The sequence below is a fragment of the Cervus elaphus genome, chromosome 21 (assembly GCF_910594005.1).
Source record: "Cervus elaphus chromosome 21, mCerEla1.1, whole genome shotgun sequence".
Taxonomy (NCBI): Eukaryota; Metazoa; Chordata; class Mammalia; order Artiodactyla; family Cervidae; genus Cervus; species Cervus elaphus.
The window spans coordinates 6,572,812-6,589,774 of NC_057835.1; the positions used below are offsets into that span (position 1 = coordinate 6,572,812).

Genomic DNA, 16,963 nt, shown 5'->3' on the forward strand with positions numbered 1-16,963 from the left:
CCTCCAGGCAGCGTCCCAGCAGCGCTGACCCCAGTTCCTCCCCGGTTCTCTCCTTCTTGCTGGTTTGGCATCCAGGAGAGGCCTTGCCCGGGCTGGACTAGCCTGGAGGACTAGCCTGAGCAGGTGGGGACCTGAGGCCCTGGTTACCTTCATCCTCCTGGGCAGAGCCTGCCCTGGCCTTTCTGGGGGAGCATTGCTCTCATTGGGCCCAGCACTTGGGGGCAGTGGCCGGGGTCAGGGCAGGCCTGCTTCCTGGCGCCCAGAGAGCACTGGGGCCACTCTGCATGTGGACGGGTGCTGTCCCGACTGCCTGCGGTCCCTGCGGGACAGCCGTGTGAGGCCATCGGGGCTGCAGCCTTGCGGCCAGGAGGGGCAGGGTGCCCGGTTCCTGCACTGGTCCCGCTGTGGTCACGTCTCCTGCTGCCCTGGGGCTGGGCTGGCAGGGGCAGGGGCTGGTGGGCCCTACCCCCTCCAGACCGGCCAGCCCGCTCGTGCCCCCAGCCGTGTGAGGTCCGCGGGCCGCTGTCCTTCACTGCCGGCTCCCTCCCTGTCCTGCTGTGCTCGAGGGCTGACCGGAGGTATGGGTGTCAATAGCTCATCCCTTCCATGCTCAGGAGGGCACTCTTGGCCATTCGTGCCCTGTCCATGTTGGGGGTGGGCTCCTCACCGGCTGAGGAAGGGGGTGGGAACCTCTGTGTGTGGACACGCAGCCTTGCTTTCTTGGGGGTTTGGATAAATTCCCGAGTTGGATTGCTGGTCCCATGTGAGCGTGAGTTCAGCTGTCAGAAACTGTTGCCCCGTCGTCCACAGCGGTTGTACGAGCTCAGGCCCCTGCGTCCTTGCTGGTGGTCACGCTGGTTCCTGCCTCTCTGGGCTGACGGGGGAGGGTCCTTACTGCACTGTCAGCCTGCACCAGGCAGGGACTCGTCCTGCACTGTCTGTCCGTCCATTTGTCCTTCCCAGCAGTGTCTGCTGGCCCCTGCGTCCCTCTCCTGACCCGTCGTGTGCAGCCGCTCAGTCTTGATTCTGGAGGCAAGGGATCCTCCAGGCCCCTGTATTGTCCCCCTGTGGTTCTCGCTGCATTAATGCCTGAGCTGGTGGGTTTGGGGTCACGGTTCCGTAGGCATTCAGTTTGGCACGTTGGAGGAACCCGGAATGACCTGGCACCCCTGTTGTCGTGTTTCGCTCAATCCGTGTGGCTACTTTTTCAGCCCTTGCTGTCTGATTACAGAAACTATAAGTCAGTCTTGAGGTGAGTGGGTAATCATTTCTTCCTCCTGTTTTCTGAAAGGGTTTCTGTAGAGTTGGTATTATTCTCCCCTTAACTGTGTGGCCACTATCCATAGTGGAGTGTCACCCACGGTCCGTTTAACGGCCTGTGCTGCCTGCTCTGCTGCAGTGAGCTCCGTTGCTGGGTGTCTTTCCGGGGGCTTGCCCGTTGATCTGAGTTGTCAGAGCTGCTGGCTCGACTGTTCCTGAAGTTCCTGTCCTCCGAATGCCTGTAGGACCTGTAGTGAGAGCTCCTCTTTCCTTCCTGTTGTCGCTAATTTGTGTCTTTTCTATTTGTTCTCAACTAATCTGGCTGCAAGTCTGTTAGTTTTATTGATTGCTTCAAAGAACCAGGTTTTGATATCATCAATTTTCTCTGCTTACCAGTGCCAATTTAACTGATTTCTGCTGACCTTTAATGTTTCCTTCCTGTGTTGGGGTTAATCTGTTTTTGTCAGATCATTGACTGGGGACTTCTTTTCTAACGTAAGTATTTATTGCTATAAATTATCCTCACCGCATTAGTTTATTTACTCACATTTATATATATTATCTTTTCATTCAGTTTACAATATTTTCTAATTTCCTTGGTGAATTTTTTTCTTTACTAATGGTTATTTGGAAGTGTGTTGTTTTTCTAATAATTGTCTATTTCCAGGTCTCCTTCTGTTATTGATTCCTAGTTCTGTTGTGGTCAGAGAATATATTGTGCGTGATTCCAGTGTGTTCAGCTCATCGAGACTTGCTTTGTAGACAGAGGTGTCGGCAGCCTCTGCGAGCTCCTTGTGCGTCTGATGAGAACGTGTGCTCAGCTGCGGGGCGGGGGGGGGGGGGTGGGGCGTCCTGGAACGTCACTCAGTCGTGTTCCTGGGGAGCGCTGACGACCAGCTGATCCGTCTGCTCATCTGCTCCCTGGGGAACGCCCGGCAGCCTCTGTTCCAGCGATCTCTGCTCTGTGTTTTCTCAAGCTGTGACACGAGGCGCACCCTGAGGACCTTTTGTCGTCTTCACTGGTAGTCCCCGGTGCTGTCGTAACGTCTGCCTGGTCCCTGGTTGGGCTGTTGTCCTGAGTCCCCCTCTGTCTGATGTCAGCGTGGCTGCTGCAGCCAGTTTGTGGCTGCTGTCGTGTGACTCACTGTCCGCTCCTCCGACGTGTAAGCCGTGACTTCCTGGAGTGCGAAGTCACGTGGGCCTTAGGAAGCATCACTGCAGCAAGGCTAGTGCAGATGCTGGGGTTCCAGCTGAGCTGTTTCAGATCCTGAAAGATGATGCCGTGAAAGGGCACTCAGTGTGCCAGCAAATGTGGAAAACTCAGCAGTGGCCACAGGACTGGAAAAGGTCAGTTTTCATTCCAATCCCAAAGAAAGGCAATGCCAAAGAATGCTCAAACTACCGCACAATTGTACTCATCTCACACAGCTAGTAAAGTAATGCTCAAAATTCTCCAAGCCATGCTTCAGCAACACGTGAACTGTGAACTTCCAGATTTTCCAGCTGGATTTAGAAAAAGCAGAGGAACCAGAGATCAAATTGCCAACATTCGCTGGATCATTGAAAAAGCAAGAGAGTTCCAGAAAAAAATCTATTTCTGCTTAATTGACTATGCCAAAGCCTTTGACTGTGTGAATCACAATAAACTGTGGAAAATTCTGAAAGAGGCGGGAATACCAGACCACCTGACCTGCCTCTTGAGAAATCTATATTGCAGGTCAGGAAGCAACAGTTAGAACTGGACATGGAAAAACAGACTGGTTCCAAATAGGAACAGGAGTACGTCAAGGCTGTATATTGTCACCTTGCTTATTTAACTTATATGCAGAGTACATCATGAGAAATGCTGGGCTGGAGGAAGCACAAGCTGGAATGAAGATTGCCGGGAGAAATATCAATAACCTCAGATATGCAGATGACACCACCCTTATTGCAGAAAGTGAAGAAGTAAAGAGCCTCATAATGAAAGTGAAAGAGGAGAGTGAAAAAGTTGGCTTGAGGCTCAGCATTCAGAAAACTAAGATCATGGCATCTGGTCCCATCACTTCATGGCAAATAGATGGGAAACAATGGAAGCAGTGTCAGACTTTATTTTTGGGGGGCTCCAAATTCCTGCAGATGGTGATTGCAGCCATGAAATTAAAAGATGCTTACTCCTTGAAAGAAAAGTTATGACCAAGCTAGATAGCATATTAGAAAGTAGAGACATTACTTTGCCAACAAAGGTCCGTCTAGTCAAAGCTGTAGTTTTTCCATTGGTCATGTATGGATGTGAGAGTTGGACTATAAAGAAAGCTGAGCACTGAAGAATTGATGTTTTTGAACTGTGATGTTGGAGAAGACTCTTGAGAGTCCCTTGGACTGCAAGGAGATCCAACCAGTCTATCCTAAAGGAGATCAGTCCTGGGTGTTCATTGGAAGGACTGATGTTGAAGCTGAAACTCCAATACTTTGGCCACCTGTTGAGCAGAACTGACTCCTTGGAAAAGACCCTGATGCTGGGAAAGATTGAAGGCGGGAGGAGAAGGGGATGACAGAAGACGAGATGGTTGGATGGCATTGCTGAATCAAGGGACATGGGTTTGAGTAAACTCGGAGTTGGTGATGGACAGGGAGGCCTGGCATGCTGCGGTCCATGGGGTCGTGAAGAGTTGGACGCGACTGAGCTGAGCTGACCTGGGCCTGTTGTGCCCAGCGCGCTGTCGCGTCTGCTTCTGTCCGTCTGGCGCCTCTGCTTGGACTGAGCGGTGGGAGCAGAGCTGGCCCTGACTTGAAGTGGGTGACGGAGAGGCTTTGAACCCGCGCTCCAGCGTGGTCCCAGCTGGCCATGCGGGGCTGTGGTGCATGGCTGGCTATAGGTGGCTTATCTCTCGTGAAAACCTCTGTGTGTAGGGATGAATATGCCACTTTGATAGTTGCCTTGTTTCCCCTGTGTTCTTGTTTCTTTTCTCTCTTCTCCGTCCTTTCTTCAGAGTGATTGAGTGTAGTGTAGTGTGGTGTGTGACCTCCGCTGTGGGCTCACGGGTGTTTCTGATGGCGGTGGCTTGGAGTCAGTGACAGGTGTCTTTAGTGTCCCCTCACGGAGCAGCCTTGCCTCCCCCAGGTGTGTGAGTGCCTTCCAAGGCTGCCATCTGCGTCCCCTGCACACACGGTGGCTGACACGGTGTTCCTGGTGGTTGCTGCCCCCTGACTAGACCAGGAACGAGACACAATGTCTCTGTTTGCATTACGCTTACCCACGGCACCCTTCAGCTCCTCCCGCAGATACAGGGCCCCTTTGACTTGACGAACTCCTGTTAACATTTCCTTTCCTGCAGCTCTTTCGAACTGGAAGAGCTTCTCTCAGCATTTTTTGTCTGAGAATCAATTTTATTTTGCCTCTGTTTTTGAAATGTATCTCCATTGGGTATAGAATTCTGGTTGACTGATTTTTTTCCTTTCTTTCAGCACTTAGAGGTGTCATTCCGTGGTCCTTCGGCTTCCATGGTTTCTGAGGCTGCTGTTTTCCTGGGGGGCGGGCTTGGCCTCTTTGTCTTTCCCTCCATCCCCTGCTGAGCATTGCAGCCCCTGTTCCGTCTCAGAGGCTCTGCCAGACCCCTGAGGGGCAGAGCTGGGAGGGGGTGACTCTGTCTGAGCACGGTGGCCCCGGGCTCCTGCGGGCTGCACAGTGAAGGTGTGACCCCCTCCCCTGTCTCTTTGCAGCCACCCAGATGGACCCAAGTGACCTCCAGGAGCTGTTCCAAGAGGCGTCGGCCAACATCTTCCAAGTCAACTCCAGCGGTGAGTCTGCCTGGGCCTTGCCCTGTCCTCGCCCGAGCTGCCAGGTGTACCGCAGGGGTCAGGACGGCGTGTGGTGCTGGCGAGCCTGTTAGGTGCCCGCTCCCATCCCGGGCGACTCAGCACCGCAGGCGGGGGCAGGGTGAGCCCAGTGCTGTGGTCCCAGGCCGGGCCGTGACCTTGGCAGGCGCCCCCTCAGCCCCCACCTCCCCTCCCCCATCACACACCTGTGTCCTGCCCAGCCCTTGGGGGCCAGCGTGTCAGAGCCTCCCTCAGACCAGCAGGGCCCACTCACAGGTCGCCGGGGCAGCAGGGTCTGGGAGTGGGGGTGAGAGCCATGCCCCACGAGGCCTGGAGAGGGCTCCCCATGCCCTCGTGGCAGGGGTCAGTGCTTGCCCCGAGCCCTGAGCTCCACTAGGTCAGAGAGTGCTGGCCCCGGGAGGACAGCAGCCCCCTCCCCAGACCCAGGGAGGCCCCCTGGAGGCAGCTCCGCAGAGCCCCTGAGCCCCACGCGGGCCTGGGCCCTGCTGGAGTGTGACTGTGGGGTAGTGGGCGTGAGGCCTTGGCCTGCTGGCTCCGGCAGGTGCAGGGTCACTCCTTAGCCTCAGCACCCACGTCCCTGGGCAGAGGCAGGGTGGGCGGTGCACCCGAGTGGGGACTGCCTGGTGGAGCCCCGGCTGCCCCTGACCCCGGCCCCGTCTCTTGCAGTGACCTCCTTGGAGCAGAGCCTCCGGTCTTTGGGGACGCCGGGTGACACGCAGGAGCTGCGGGACAGCCTGTGAGTGTGTGTAGTGCTCGTGGGTGTGCACGGGGTGCCCTGCGCCTCCCGGCACACTGCTGTCTCTGCACACCAGCCCAACAGCTGGGTGGGCTCTCACGGGTGTCACTCCACAGGGCTCAACGATGTCCTGTGACACGCAGGGTGCATTCCGCACACACCTCTTGCCTCCCTGACTCTCCCCACACTTACACACAACACACTAGGGCACACGGAGGGCCGCACACTCGGGAACACTCCCGTGGGCACCCTCCGTGACATGGGCTGCCACTGGCAGGTCAGTGTGCAGGTGATGGGCACGCAGGCTGGACAGGAGGGGGCTGTGTGCCAGGGGAGGCCTCTGGGGGCCCCTGGCTCTCTCTCAGGCTGGGTCGGGCTGCTCTGGGGTGAGGTTCTGCTCCCTCAGGGTCGGGCCCCTGGAGGAGAAAGCAGGTCTCTGCAGGGGTCCAACATGGCCAGTGTGGCCAAGACTGCCAGGCCCTTCTCAGGGCACGCTGGGGGCCACCCTGGAGCCCTGCGGGCTGTGATCCCAGCGTGGCTTGGGGTGGGGCCCCCTAAGGAGGAGGCCTGCGTCTGAGCCCTTGTCCCCTTTGCCTAAGCCATCCTGCGTGGGAAGGGGCGCTGTGGGTGGTGGATCGCAAGAGCTGGGAGGGGCACAGGCTGCTGCCGGGACCACGTGTCTCTTCCTGGCATCGGCGTCCACGGGAGAGGCCAGGGCCTCTCTCCCAGGCGGCCTCCATCCTAAACCTGTCCAGCCCAGAGAAGGCTCCGGGGCCTCTCGGTCTTGGGGAGGCTGGGTGCTTGGGCAGAGCTGAGCCCGGTGCCCCAGTGGAGGGACACAAGGACCTATCCCCCGAGCACTGACCTGCACCCAAGGACCTTCCCGGTCCTGTTCCGTGGCCCTCCAGCTTTGCTACCCCGTGCCACCCCTGCTCTGTTGGGCTCCTGAGATGGAGGCTGCGCTGTAGTCTGTGGGCCGTGTGGGCCCTCCCTAACATCCTCATCGTTGCTCGGGGCCAACCAAGGAGTCTGGGGCCCCCAGAGGAGAACCTGTCTTGTGGTAGCGGGTTTGATGGTCGGTCCTGGGGAGCAGGAACCCCAGGGACCAGTGCCTTCAGATGCCTCTTGTCGGGTCTCAGCAAGTGCCCGCCTTCAGCAGCTGCCCTGACCTGCCTGTATCTCTGGGACCCCTGGCCAGGCCCCTCGCAGGGTGTCTTACAGTTGGGGGATCCCGGACGGGTGCCTGGCTGCACTCCGAGGTCTGGGCTGGTCACCTGTGGGCTCAGCATTTTCTTTGCTGGTGATTCTTGATGCTCTGAAGTTAGTGGTTATAGCAGCAGAACAGGACTTTCTTAGGGCAGGGGAGCCCTGCCCTTGGCTCCTTGCATCCTGCCAACATCCTGGGGAGGAGGAGGGCAGGTAATGTTATTCCCATTTTACAGAGGAACTGTCTGAGGCTGAAACTGGACACATGGCCAGACTGCGCCTCTCAGTGGACAGTCAGGCCAAAACCCACCCACTCATCTGTCCACCCACCTACCCGTCCTTCCTTCTGTCCATCCATGCACACAGACCGGGACCACCCTGCCCAGTCTCGGAGTCCAGAGCGAGGCACCCAAGGGCCCTTGGCAGATTTTGTGTGCAATTCTGTTGTAAATTCTTCTTTGAGTTTCTTTTTTGAAGTAGCCTGCATTGTTTTCCGATTGTGGAAGTAGCATATGCTCCCTGTGGGAACTTGGACGCCTGGGACATCGGAGGAAGCGCTGTGAGAGTGTTTTGGTGTTTCCTGCCAGCCTCTCAAGTCCACAGGCGTTTTGTAGAATCACATTTAAGTGAATAGTGTTCTAGATCCCATTTTTGATGCTGGGGATTGGGGGTGCGCATGCCCCTATCACACACTGGGACCACGCCCCTCAAGGGCGCAGACTCACCGTCTGGCGAGCTTGCCTTTGAGCTGAGTTGCTTGGGCTCCTCCATCTTTAGCGTCAGGAACCGCCGCGGGACGTGTGTGTCACCTGTGCTGCCGCCTGCTTCTGAGTCGGGCCCCTGGGGTGGTGGCCCTGGGCTCAGGCGGGTGCTTTTCCCCACCCTGGCCCAGTGGCCGGAGGGTGTCGTCACTGGTGGTCTGGAGAGGCAGTTGGGCCCTTCTCTGGGCACTCCTGTTCTCCCACAGCCTCAGCTGGCAGGTCCCCAACCTGCTCCGTGCCTTCCTGCCCCGCTGCGGCCCCAGGACCCTCAGCCCTCCTACCCTTTCTCCCCGTGGGGCGGCCCCTGACCAGACTGCCTACCCCGCTGGTCCTGGCCTTCCAGAGCCTTCAATGACCCCTGCCCTGGGAGAACCTGTGTATCTCCTGGACCGTTAGCATTTTCAGATGACTTGAGACCAGTGCAGGGTTTTCAAGTCTGTATTTTCTCCACGTTGCCAGTTGCCAGTTTTTTATTTCGCCAAGTAAGGATATTAAAAAAAAAATGAGTACACGATCATCCATTGTGCCACCACATTAAAAAAAAAGGCATTTCAGTAGATGGGATCTGATCACAGAAGAGAAGACAGTCTTTCAGATTGAGTAAGTGTAGGTAGAGCCTACAAGAGCCTCACAGGGTTGAACCTGTTTTCCTCATCTTACATGAGACGGAGGTGGGCTTGCTCATTTCTGTCGCCCACCATGAGTGGCCCTGTGCCGCCCCCCAGCATGGACTCCCAGACTGGCTGAGGTGGCCTGGTCAGTGACAGTGGGGCTTGTTGGTGTCAGCCCAGGGCACTGCTGGGCCCCTCGGGAAGGACCGCTGAGTGGATAGTCCTTCAAGGAGCCCCAGGCAGGAGGTCTGCCCTGTGGCCTCAACTCTCTGCTGGACCATGTCCAGCCACATGCCGAATTCCTGCCTTCTGCTCCTCAGTGAGGCCTGGCTGGGCCCCTTCCCGCTCAGGGTCAGCTCCTGCACCCGAGCCTCCAGCCCTCCCTCCACAGCCACTGCTGCCCATCACCCCCTTTGTGTGTGATGCCGCCCCTGGCATGGCCTGCCTACCCCACCCCGGCTCCACCTGCAGCCAGCCCGCCCCTCCTCCTGCAGACGTGCCAGGCTGGGGCGCTGGGCCCTGGACTGCCTGTGTGTCCGGCCTTGGAGCCCCTCCCTGGACACAGAGGGTGTGAGGTGGGAGTCCAGGCTGATGCTCCTTGAATACGATCATGCCACTTCTCGAAGGGACTGCCCTTTGGATACCTCGGCACCTTTCTCAGCACTTACTCGGCCTCTCCACGCGGGTGTGTCTGGGGTGGTTCCGTTTCACTCGTCACTGTCCCGAGACACTGCTGTGTTGTCTCAGTCACTGAAGCTTGTGGGCAGTCTGACATCAGCATGTACGTCCTCCAGCACTGCCCATCTTTTCTGAAGTTGCTTTGGATACTTCTGATTGATGTGTTCTCTGGTATCTGCCCCCGGGGCCAGGCCAGGGCCCTGCCCTCGCTTGGGCCTACCTATGAGCCCGCAGGACGCCTGCAGACAGGGTCTGTCCAGAGTCACTCTGTCCACAGGGCCCGAGGTCAGTCCTGAGTGGCGAGGTACTGGCCTTTTCAGCCCTCCGAGGTCACACTCAGAGTCATAAACCTAGGGTCTGGCAGAGACCCTGGGCCCGGGCTCCCCTGTTCCTGGGTCTGGAGCTGGGCCTCTCAGTGTGGCCCCCAGAGGGACGAGCTGTCCTCAGTGCTGGGCCCAGGGCTGTCTCTGCTGCCACCCTGCTTCCTGGCCCAACCAGTGCTGACCGCAGGGGTCCCTCCGGAGGGAGGGCTCGTGGCTGGGCCTGGGGGGTGCAGATGCTGAGGCTTGTGTGCAGGGGCCCTGGGGGCCTGGGGACGCTGGCCTGAGCTTACGGCGTCATGTCTTCCACACCTCACCTGCCCCCTCCGGTTGCTTCCCCTTGTCCACCCCTCCCTGGGCCTGTCTGCGTGTCCTCCCTCCTGTCCGTTCCGTTTCCTCTGCCTGGCTTCTCCCATCCTGTGCGTTGTTCTCTCCCCCCACGAGCCCCTGCCCACCCTGCTGCCTGCTGTGTCATCCCCCTTTCCTGCTGCCCCTGCCCCGTCTTCTCCCCCTGCACCCACCGTGCCCGCCTCCCCCCCAGGCACACAGTGCAGCAGGAGACCAACCGCACGATCGCGGCCAGCGCCAGCGCCTTGAAGCAGACGGCCGAGCTCCTGCGGGGCTGCCCCCAGGTACGTTCCCGGGGACCGGAGGGCGGCGGGGGCCTGGGCACAGGGTGGGGTAACGGACGCCAAACACGCGGCCACTCGGGCAGAGAGCGCAGATTCCACCATTCGCTGGGCACCAGTGCAGGCTGGACAGCGGTGTGGGTGCCCGGTGGCCCCAGGCCACACACCCTCAGAGGGCAGGCCTTGCTGCGCTGGTCTCACCGACCGTGGCTGGCCTGCTGCTGCCCCTGCAGCTCCTTCCTGCCCATGGGCTCGCGTGGGGTGCGTGCTGATGGGGAAGGCTGGGTTTGGGACTGGAGATGCAGGGCCTGCGGAGTGTCGCAGCCCTCCCCGGAGCTGATGGGAGTTGCTTGGGCAGGAGGGGCCCAGGAGCCTGTGTCTGAGTCCTGGTCCCAGGGCCTGGGACTGACACGGCTCCAGTGGTGCCGATGCTGCCTGCTGAGAAGAGGGTGGGGGCTCCTGGTGGCCCGGCGGTGCCAGGATCTAGGGCCTGCCTGTTCCCTCGTTCGTCTGTATGTCCTGAGCACTGGCTCTGTGCCAGGCTTCATTCTGAAACTGGGTGCAGAGGTGAGCAGGAGACGAGGTCTCATTCCAACGGGAGGACAGAGGCCGTGTGTGAGTGCTGAGGTGCTGGGGGGCAGATGACTGGTTTGCTGCCTGCAGTTCTGATGTGGGCGTGAGACACAGCCTCAGCTGCGGTTAGGTGCTTCAGGGCTCGGCTCCACCTGCCACGTGACCTTCAGCTTGGGCCTGAGACCTCCTGTGCTGTCAGTGGGGGTCGTAACACCTCTCCCCAGAGTGGTTTGTTCTGGGGACCAGACAGGCATAGCACGTGAGAGCTGCAGGCCTCGTGGTCAGTGCAGATGGCGTGTGTGTGTGTGTGTGTGTGTGTGTGTGTGTGTGTGTGTGTGTGGTGTGTGTGTGTGGATTAGGTGGAGATGGTGTCCGTGGTGATGCTGGCTGTGCCCCTGGAGCCTTTGCTGGCCTTTGAGGGGATGGCGGTGGTGGTAAAGTAGGTGGGGTGAGCCCAGCTCTGATGACGGGGGGAGTAGAGATGCCTGCGAGGCTGGGGCCGGATGTGGTGCAGGTGCCAGGCGGGCCGGGAGGAGCCCAGGAGCATGCCCAGGGATGGAGGCGTGGCTGGGACGGGATGCGGCCTTTGCTGACTGTTGAAGCTCCACTGTCTCTGCAGCAGGAGCGTCTTCAGCTAGACCGCCTGAAAACTCAGCTGTCAGATGCCGTCCAGCGCTATGGAGTGGTGCAGAAGGTGAGTCCCCCGCAGGTGCCTTGAGCACCCACCCTGGGCCAGCCTGGGACAGTCCCATCCCTCAAAGCGAGGGGGGCCGCCTTGCAGACCTTTGACAGTCGCCAGGACCCGGCTGGTGTGACCTTAGTATGTGTGCAGTGAGGGACGTTTTCCTCTGGGGTGCTGCCCCAGAGCGTCCTCGCAAGAGCCCCCTGGAGGTGGGAGGACAGGTGTCTCTGTCCCTGCGCCCCCGCCCAAGTGTGTGGGAAGAGACTGTCCAGCAGGTTGTCCCCCAGGGACACCCAGCCAGGCTCCCGGTTTTCCAGAGTCCTCGGGCAGCTCCGTTCTCTCGGAGCTGAAGTTGTGCTTCGCTGTTGGTTGTTGTCCAGAACTTTGTGTTTATCTGACCATTTCTTCTCTCGTCCCCACTTTTTCTGTCCTCCCCACCTTCCTCCTCTTGTACTTTATCCTACAGAAAATTGCAGAGAAGTCCAGAGCACTGCTTCCCACAGCGCAGAGGGGTGGCAAGCAGCAGGTGGGTGCTGAGTGTTTCCTGTGGTCAGTGGGCGTCAGGGGACAGCATGGAATCTGTGCCCTTCGGACTCCGGGGAAGGGCAGGAACGACCAAGGTCTTACTGTACAGCACAATATTCATAGATTTAAATACGTATATGAGAAAGGAGGTGTGAAAATCAGTGATCCCAATCTCAAGTAGCTAGAATAACAACAAAAAATTAAATCCAAAGAAAATACATAGGAAAAAGCAGAAATCAATGAAATATAAAATAGATGCACAATAGACAAATTCAACAAAGTCAAAAGTTGGTTCTTTACAATGAGTAATAAAATAAAGTTCTAAATTACTAGTATCAAGAATGAAAATACATATATTGTTAAAGCTTCTAAAAATGAAAAAAGTAATAAGATACTATGAACAACTTTATCTCTATCAATTTAACAACTTACATACAAATTTTTAAAGAAAAATGTAACTTACCAAGATGTGTAAAAATCTGGAAAGTGCAGTATTTATTAAAGAAATGGAATCCATAATTTAAAAACATCCTAGCAATGAAATTTCAGACCAGATGGCTTTAGTGATGAATTCTCTCAAATATTTGAGAAATAAATAATACCAGATTACACAAACACTTACACAGAATATAAAAAGAGAATACCTCTCACCTTGCTTTATGAGGCTAGTAAACTTTAATTCCAAATTCTTATGAGGACTTTGCAAAAAAGAAAATAACAAGATGTCTTATAAGCCTAGAAGCAAAGACTCCTCTGACCAAAATATTAAAAAAAAATTCTCTATCTGGCTGCACTGGTCTTAGCTGTGGCGTGTGGGATCTAGTTCCTTGACCAGAAATTGATCCCAGGCCCACTGCGTTGGCAGCATGGAGTCTTAGCCATTGGATCACCAGGGAAGTCCCCTAACCAAAATGTTGATAAACTTAAGTCTAGCAATGTATAGAAAGATAATACACCATTCTAAAATGGGATTTATTCTAGGAGTGCAAGATTGGTTTACATTCATAAATAATCAGAATAATTTATCATGTTAATACAGTAAGTAAGAATATCTACTTGATCATCTCAATAGACATGGAAGAGCATTTGGTAAAATTCAACATTCACTTAGGGAGATGCAAAATTTTCCACAAATGAGGACTAGATAGGAATGCCTTTAATCTGATAAAGGGTATCTTCAAAAGTCCAGCAGTCAGCAGCACACTTACTGGTGAGGTATTAAAATCTTTTCTCCTGAGAGTGAGGGTGAGACATGGTGTCCAGGACTATTGCTTCTGTTCTCATTGTACTGCAGGGAATATCCACTGCAATAAGACAGGAGAATGAAATAAAAGGTGTAGAAACTGGGAGGGAAGAAATCCTCTCACAGACAACATGATTGTGTAACTAGAAAATCTGAATGAATCTGGCAAAACTTAGAATTAATAAGTGAATGTAGCAGGATTTCTGTTACCATGTTAATGTGCAAGAAAACATTGTTGGTGCCAGCAAAAGACAATTCGGAAATAATGTTAAAAAGAGATAGCACTTATCATAGCATCAAAACTAGGAAGAAATCTATGACCAGTTGTTGAAGCCTCTGTATAGAAAACTACAAAACATTACTGAAGAGAGATTACAGATTAAATAATTGAGGGGCATGCTGTATTTGTAGATTGGAAAATTTGATATATAAAAAAGTCAGTTAAAAAAAAAAAAAGTCAGTTCTCAGTGAATGGTTCTATACATTCAATACAATCCAGGTAAAAATCCTAGCAGGTTTTGAATGTGTGTTTAAATTGTCAAGCTGATTACAGAATGTATATGGAAATATAAAGGGCCCCAAATAATGAAGACAGTTTTGAAGAACAGAACTGGAGGATTTACACTCCCAGGTGTCAGAACACAATATGGAGCTACAGGTATTAAAACAGTGTGGTGTCTGCTGACGGCTGAGCCAGCAGACCGTGGAGCAGAGCTGCGTGTAGACACAGACCCACACATACGTGGGTGCCTGGGTGGGGGCGGTGCGCCGCCGCACGGTGGGAGGTGCGATCTGCTCAGGGCTTGATGCTGGTCAGCGGACAGCCGAGCTGGGACAAGCCCTGTTGGGCACACAGCAAGTCCAGGTCCAAACACACCGCCCCCTGGTGTACATGTCGGAGCCGCTGGGGAGCAGCGTGCAGGACAAGACGTGCACACAGGCGGCAGCCGGCTCAGGCCGTGTGGACCTTCCAGGCCAGGGCCATTGTTCTGTGCCTGGAAAGGGACTGGAGGACTGTGGGCACCAGGCTGCCACCCCCTGCAGATCCTTCCGCTCAGCTCGCCCAGCTCAGAACACTCGCCGGGATCACAGATCTGGATGTGAACAGTAAGGCAGGGAAGTGTCTGGATGCTGCCCTTGGAGGCTGTCACCCTCCTGCACAGATGAAAATGCACTTGCTGTAAAGAAAAGAGTAAACTTGACTTTGTTAAAGTCTGTACACCGCTGAGAGTGAAGAGGTGACCCTCAGAATGAGCAAAGGCATTTGCACAGTGCATATCTGAAAAGGACTTACATCCACAATATGTAGAGATCTCTTACAAATCGTGAGTGCACATGGCTGCATATCTTGTCTCTTACATAAGATAAATACAGACAATTCAGAAACATAAAAGGGCAAACACCTTGGGTGGGCACATTGGAAAGGAACATTGGAATGGTTGGTGAACACATGGACGTGTTCTCAGCGTGTGTCGTTGGAAGCAGAGTGAACCCACGGTGCTCCATCTCTGCACACCTTGCACCCACCAACACAACTGAAAAGAACAGTTGAAAACTCGGGAGGTAGCCACGTGCCAGGGAAGCTGTGGAGCAGCTGGAGATCTCACGCGCTAGCCGGGAGTGTGCGTGGGGCCCCTACTCTGGCTGCTGAACATGTCTGTGGAGTGAAAGGTCTTCCTGCCTTGGCCTTGTAGCTCCTCCCAGGTGTGGACCCATTGGAAAGTCATGTCAAAGAACGCTGAACACAGCACAACATGCAGCAGCTGACACCTAGGGGAGGGCCAGCCTAGAGCATTTGTGCTGAGTCCGTGCATGGAAGACTGGCAGCAGAACGGATCATCTGTGGCCAGCAAGGCCTGGTGACACCTCAGACACACGCTGAGCGCAGAGCATAGAGGTCCAAACCGGGCCGAACCAACGAGAGTGGGAAGCCAGACAGCCCTTGCTTGGAGGCAGCGCCATGAGTAGGGGCCTGGCATGTCCGTATCTTGACCCAGAAGTCTTCCTTTTGTTACGGCTCACAGACCTGTCCATGTGTGATTTGTGTATTCAACTGCTCATGCCCTATTTCAGTAGAATGTTTCCTAAAGGGGAAGAGAATGGCCAGCAGTGCTTCTGAGAAGTTATGAAAGGTGATTTCCAGGAATTTCGCAGCCTGTGGTTGGTGAGCTGACACTGCAGATTCAGCCTGGGGATGCCGCTGCGCTGATGCTCGGGTTTGGGGCTGCCATCTGCAGGCTGGTCGTCCTGGCAGGAGCCAGGGTGCCCACCTCTTCTCCTCCGAGCCGAGTGCTGGAGTGGCTGGGAGCAGGTCGACCTCCTTGGCTGTGTTGGCCGCTGCCTCAACTGGGTCCTGGCTCAGCCTCCAACCCGGGTCAGGCCCAGCCGGTGGGCAGCGCCTGGGCTTCTGGGCCGGCCGCTGTCCCCAGGCAGGGCGGAGCCTGCCCCGCCCTGGGAACACGCTCCAGCGTGCTGCGCCAGCATCAGCGGCGTGCAGTCCCCGGAGCCCCATCTCCGTGTCTCACCTGGACATCTGTGGGGGCCTCCTTAGTCGTGTGTCCCTCTCAGAGCCACCCCCCAGTGGCGGCTCTGTTACTTACCATGGGGCCAGGGAAGGATTGGAGCGTCTTGCCAGTCCTTTGTTCCGGGCTTTGCAGAGCTCCCAGAGATGTCCGTCAACTGACCACAGCCTTTGCTATTTGGAGGGATGGACGACCAGCCTCTGGGCTGCTGCACAGAAGCTGTGTTTCCCAAGAGTGAGACCGGCTCTCGTCCTGACCCCTGCTCTCCCGCCAGGGTCACGGATACTCCCACGCGGAGCCCTGGGTCAGAGTTTGCGAGACAGTGGCCTGTTTCCCAGAGTCCCTGAGAGCCCTGGGTCCTGCCTGGCCGCTCACTGGGCTCCATCTCTTCTCACGGGAAACTGCTTGCCCCCCCTCCCCCCCCCACCCAGCAGTCACATTGGATTGTTGGATCGTGGGCATGAAACGGACATGTCGGAGCAAGGACCCAAGCCCTTGGCCTTGGAGCAAAGAGAAAGCCGCCTTTGTTGGCTGCCCGGCGAGCTGGAAAACCATCCCCTGGCTGCGTCCTGCGCTGTGGCCCCAGCGCCCTGCCAGCAAACCCTAATCCCGGCTTCGGAGCTCAAGACCCAGACCGAGGCTTTGTGAGAAGACGGTGCTTTCTGATCCGTTCAGGAGGGGGCTGGGCGGGGCCAGCTGCCTCTCCCTCCCTGGTGCCTCCTCCTGAGCCACTTGGGGAGGGCGAGCTGTACTGTGGGAGCCAGGGCGCGCGCCCACGCCTGCAGGGAGGCTGGGCCCCTTTCCTCTCGCTTTCTGGGGCCTTCTCTGAAACCAGACTCCAGGTGGCCACGCGTGGCGCCTGTGCACTTCACGTCGTGCGTCAGAGTCACTGTCGCTGGCCCGCCCGTGCTCCTGGCTGTGCCCCCAGCCCCTGCTGGCCAGGCTGCGCTCACAGCAGGGCTGCAGAGGGTGTGTCCGCGCCTCAGTCCCCGGTGGCCGGCTCGGGCTCTTCCCGCGGGAGGTGCCCCGGCCACTGGGATCAGTGGAGCTCAGGGACAGGTGCTCTGTTTTGGAGCAGCCTCTGCTGCAGGGAGGGTGGTACCTTCGGGATCCCCTGCAGGCACAGGGCCCACCCCCCACCGTGCCCCGTGACTCACTCGCGCGGGGACTTCCGGCGCCCCATGGCCCCTGACTGGGGCTTTCACACGTGCTTCCTGGTCAGGGCCTTGCTCTCATCCCCGTCCACCCTTCCATGGCTCTGGATACAACCCCATCACATGGACGTGGAGGCTGGGGTGGGAGAAGTTAAGAACATGCTAGGTCACACAGCTGTCAGCAGAGCTGAGCTCTCCCAGTTCCCTCGCCTCAGGGGCCTAGGGTGGGCCGTCTGCGAGGGGC

General features: G+C 56.4%; 1 protein-coding gene across 8 annotated transcripts in view; it reads left to right on the forward strand.

Moving 5' to 3' along the window:
• Positions 1-16,963, forward strand: part of TSNARE1 (t-SNARE domain containing 1) — a 115,009-nt gene that overhangs the window by 40,406 nt on the left and 57,640 nt on the right. For 7 of the 8 annotated variants that reach the window (XM_043879446.1, XM_043879452.1, XM_043879453.1 and 4 more), the window contains exons 5-9: positions 4,963-5,040; positions 5,746-5,815; positions 9,933-10,023; positions 11,213-11,287; positions 11,742-11,801. In XM_043879446.1, coding sequence (XP_043735381.1) covers positions 4,963-5,040; positions 5,746-5,815; positions 9,933-10,023; positions 11,213-11,287; positions 11,742-11,801 — 374 coding nt within the window. The remainder of the gene's footprint in view (positions 1-4,962; positions 5,041-5,745; positions 5,816-9,932; positions 10,024-11,212; positions 11,288-11,741; positions 11,802-16,963) is intronic. The other variant, XM_043879447.1, reaches the window with a different exon arrangement.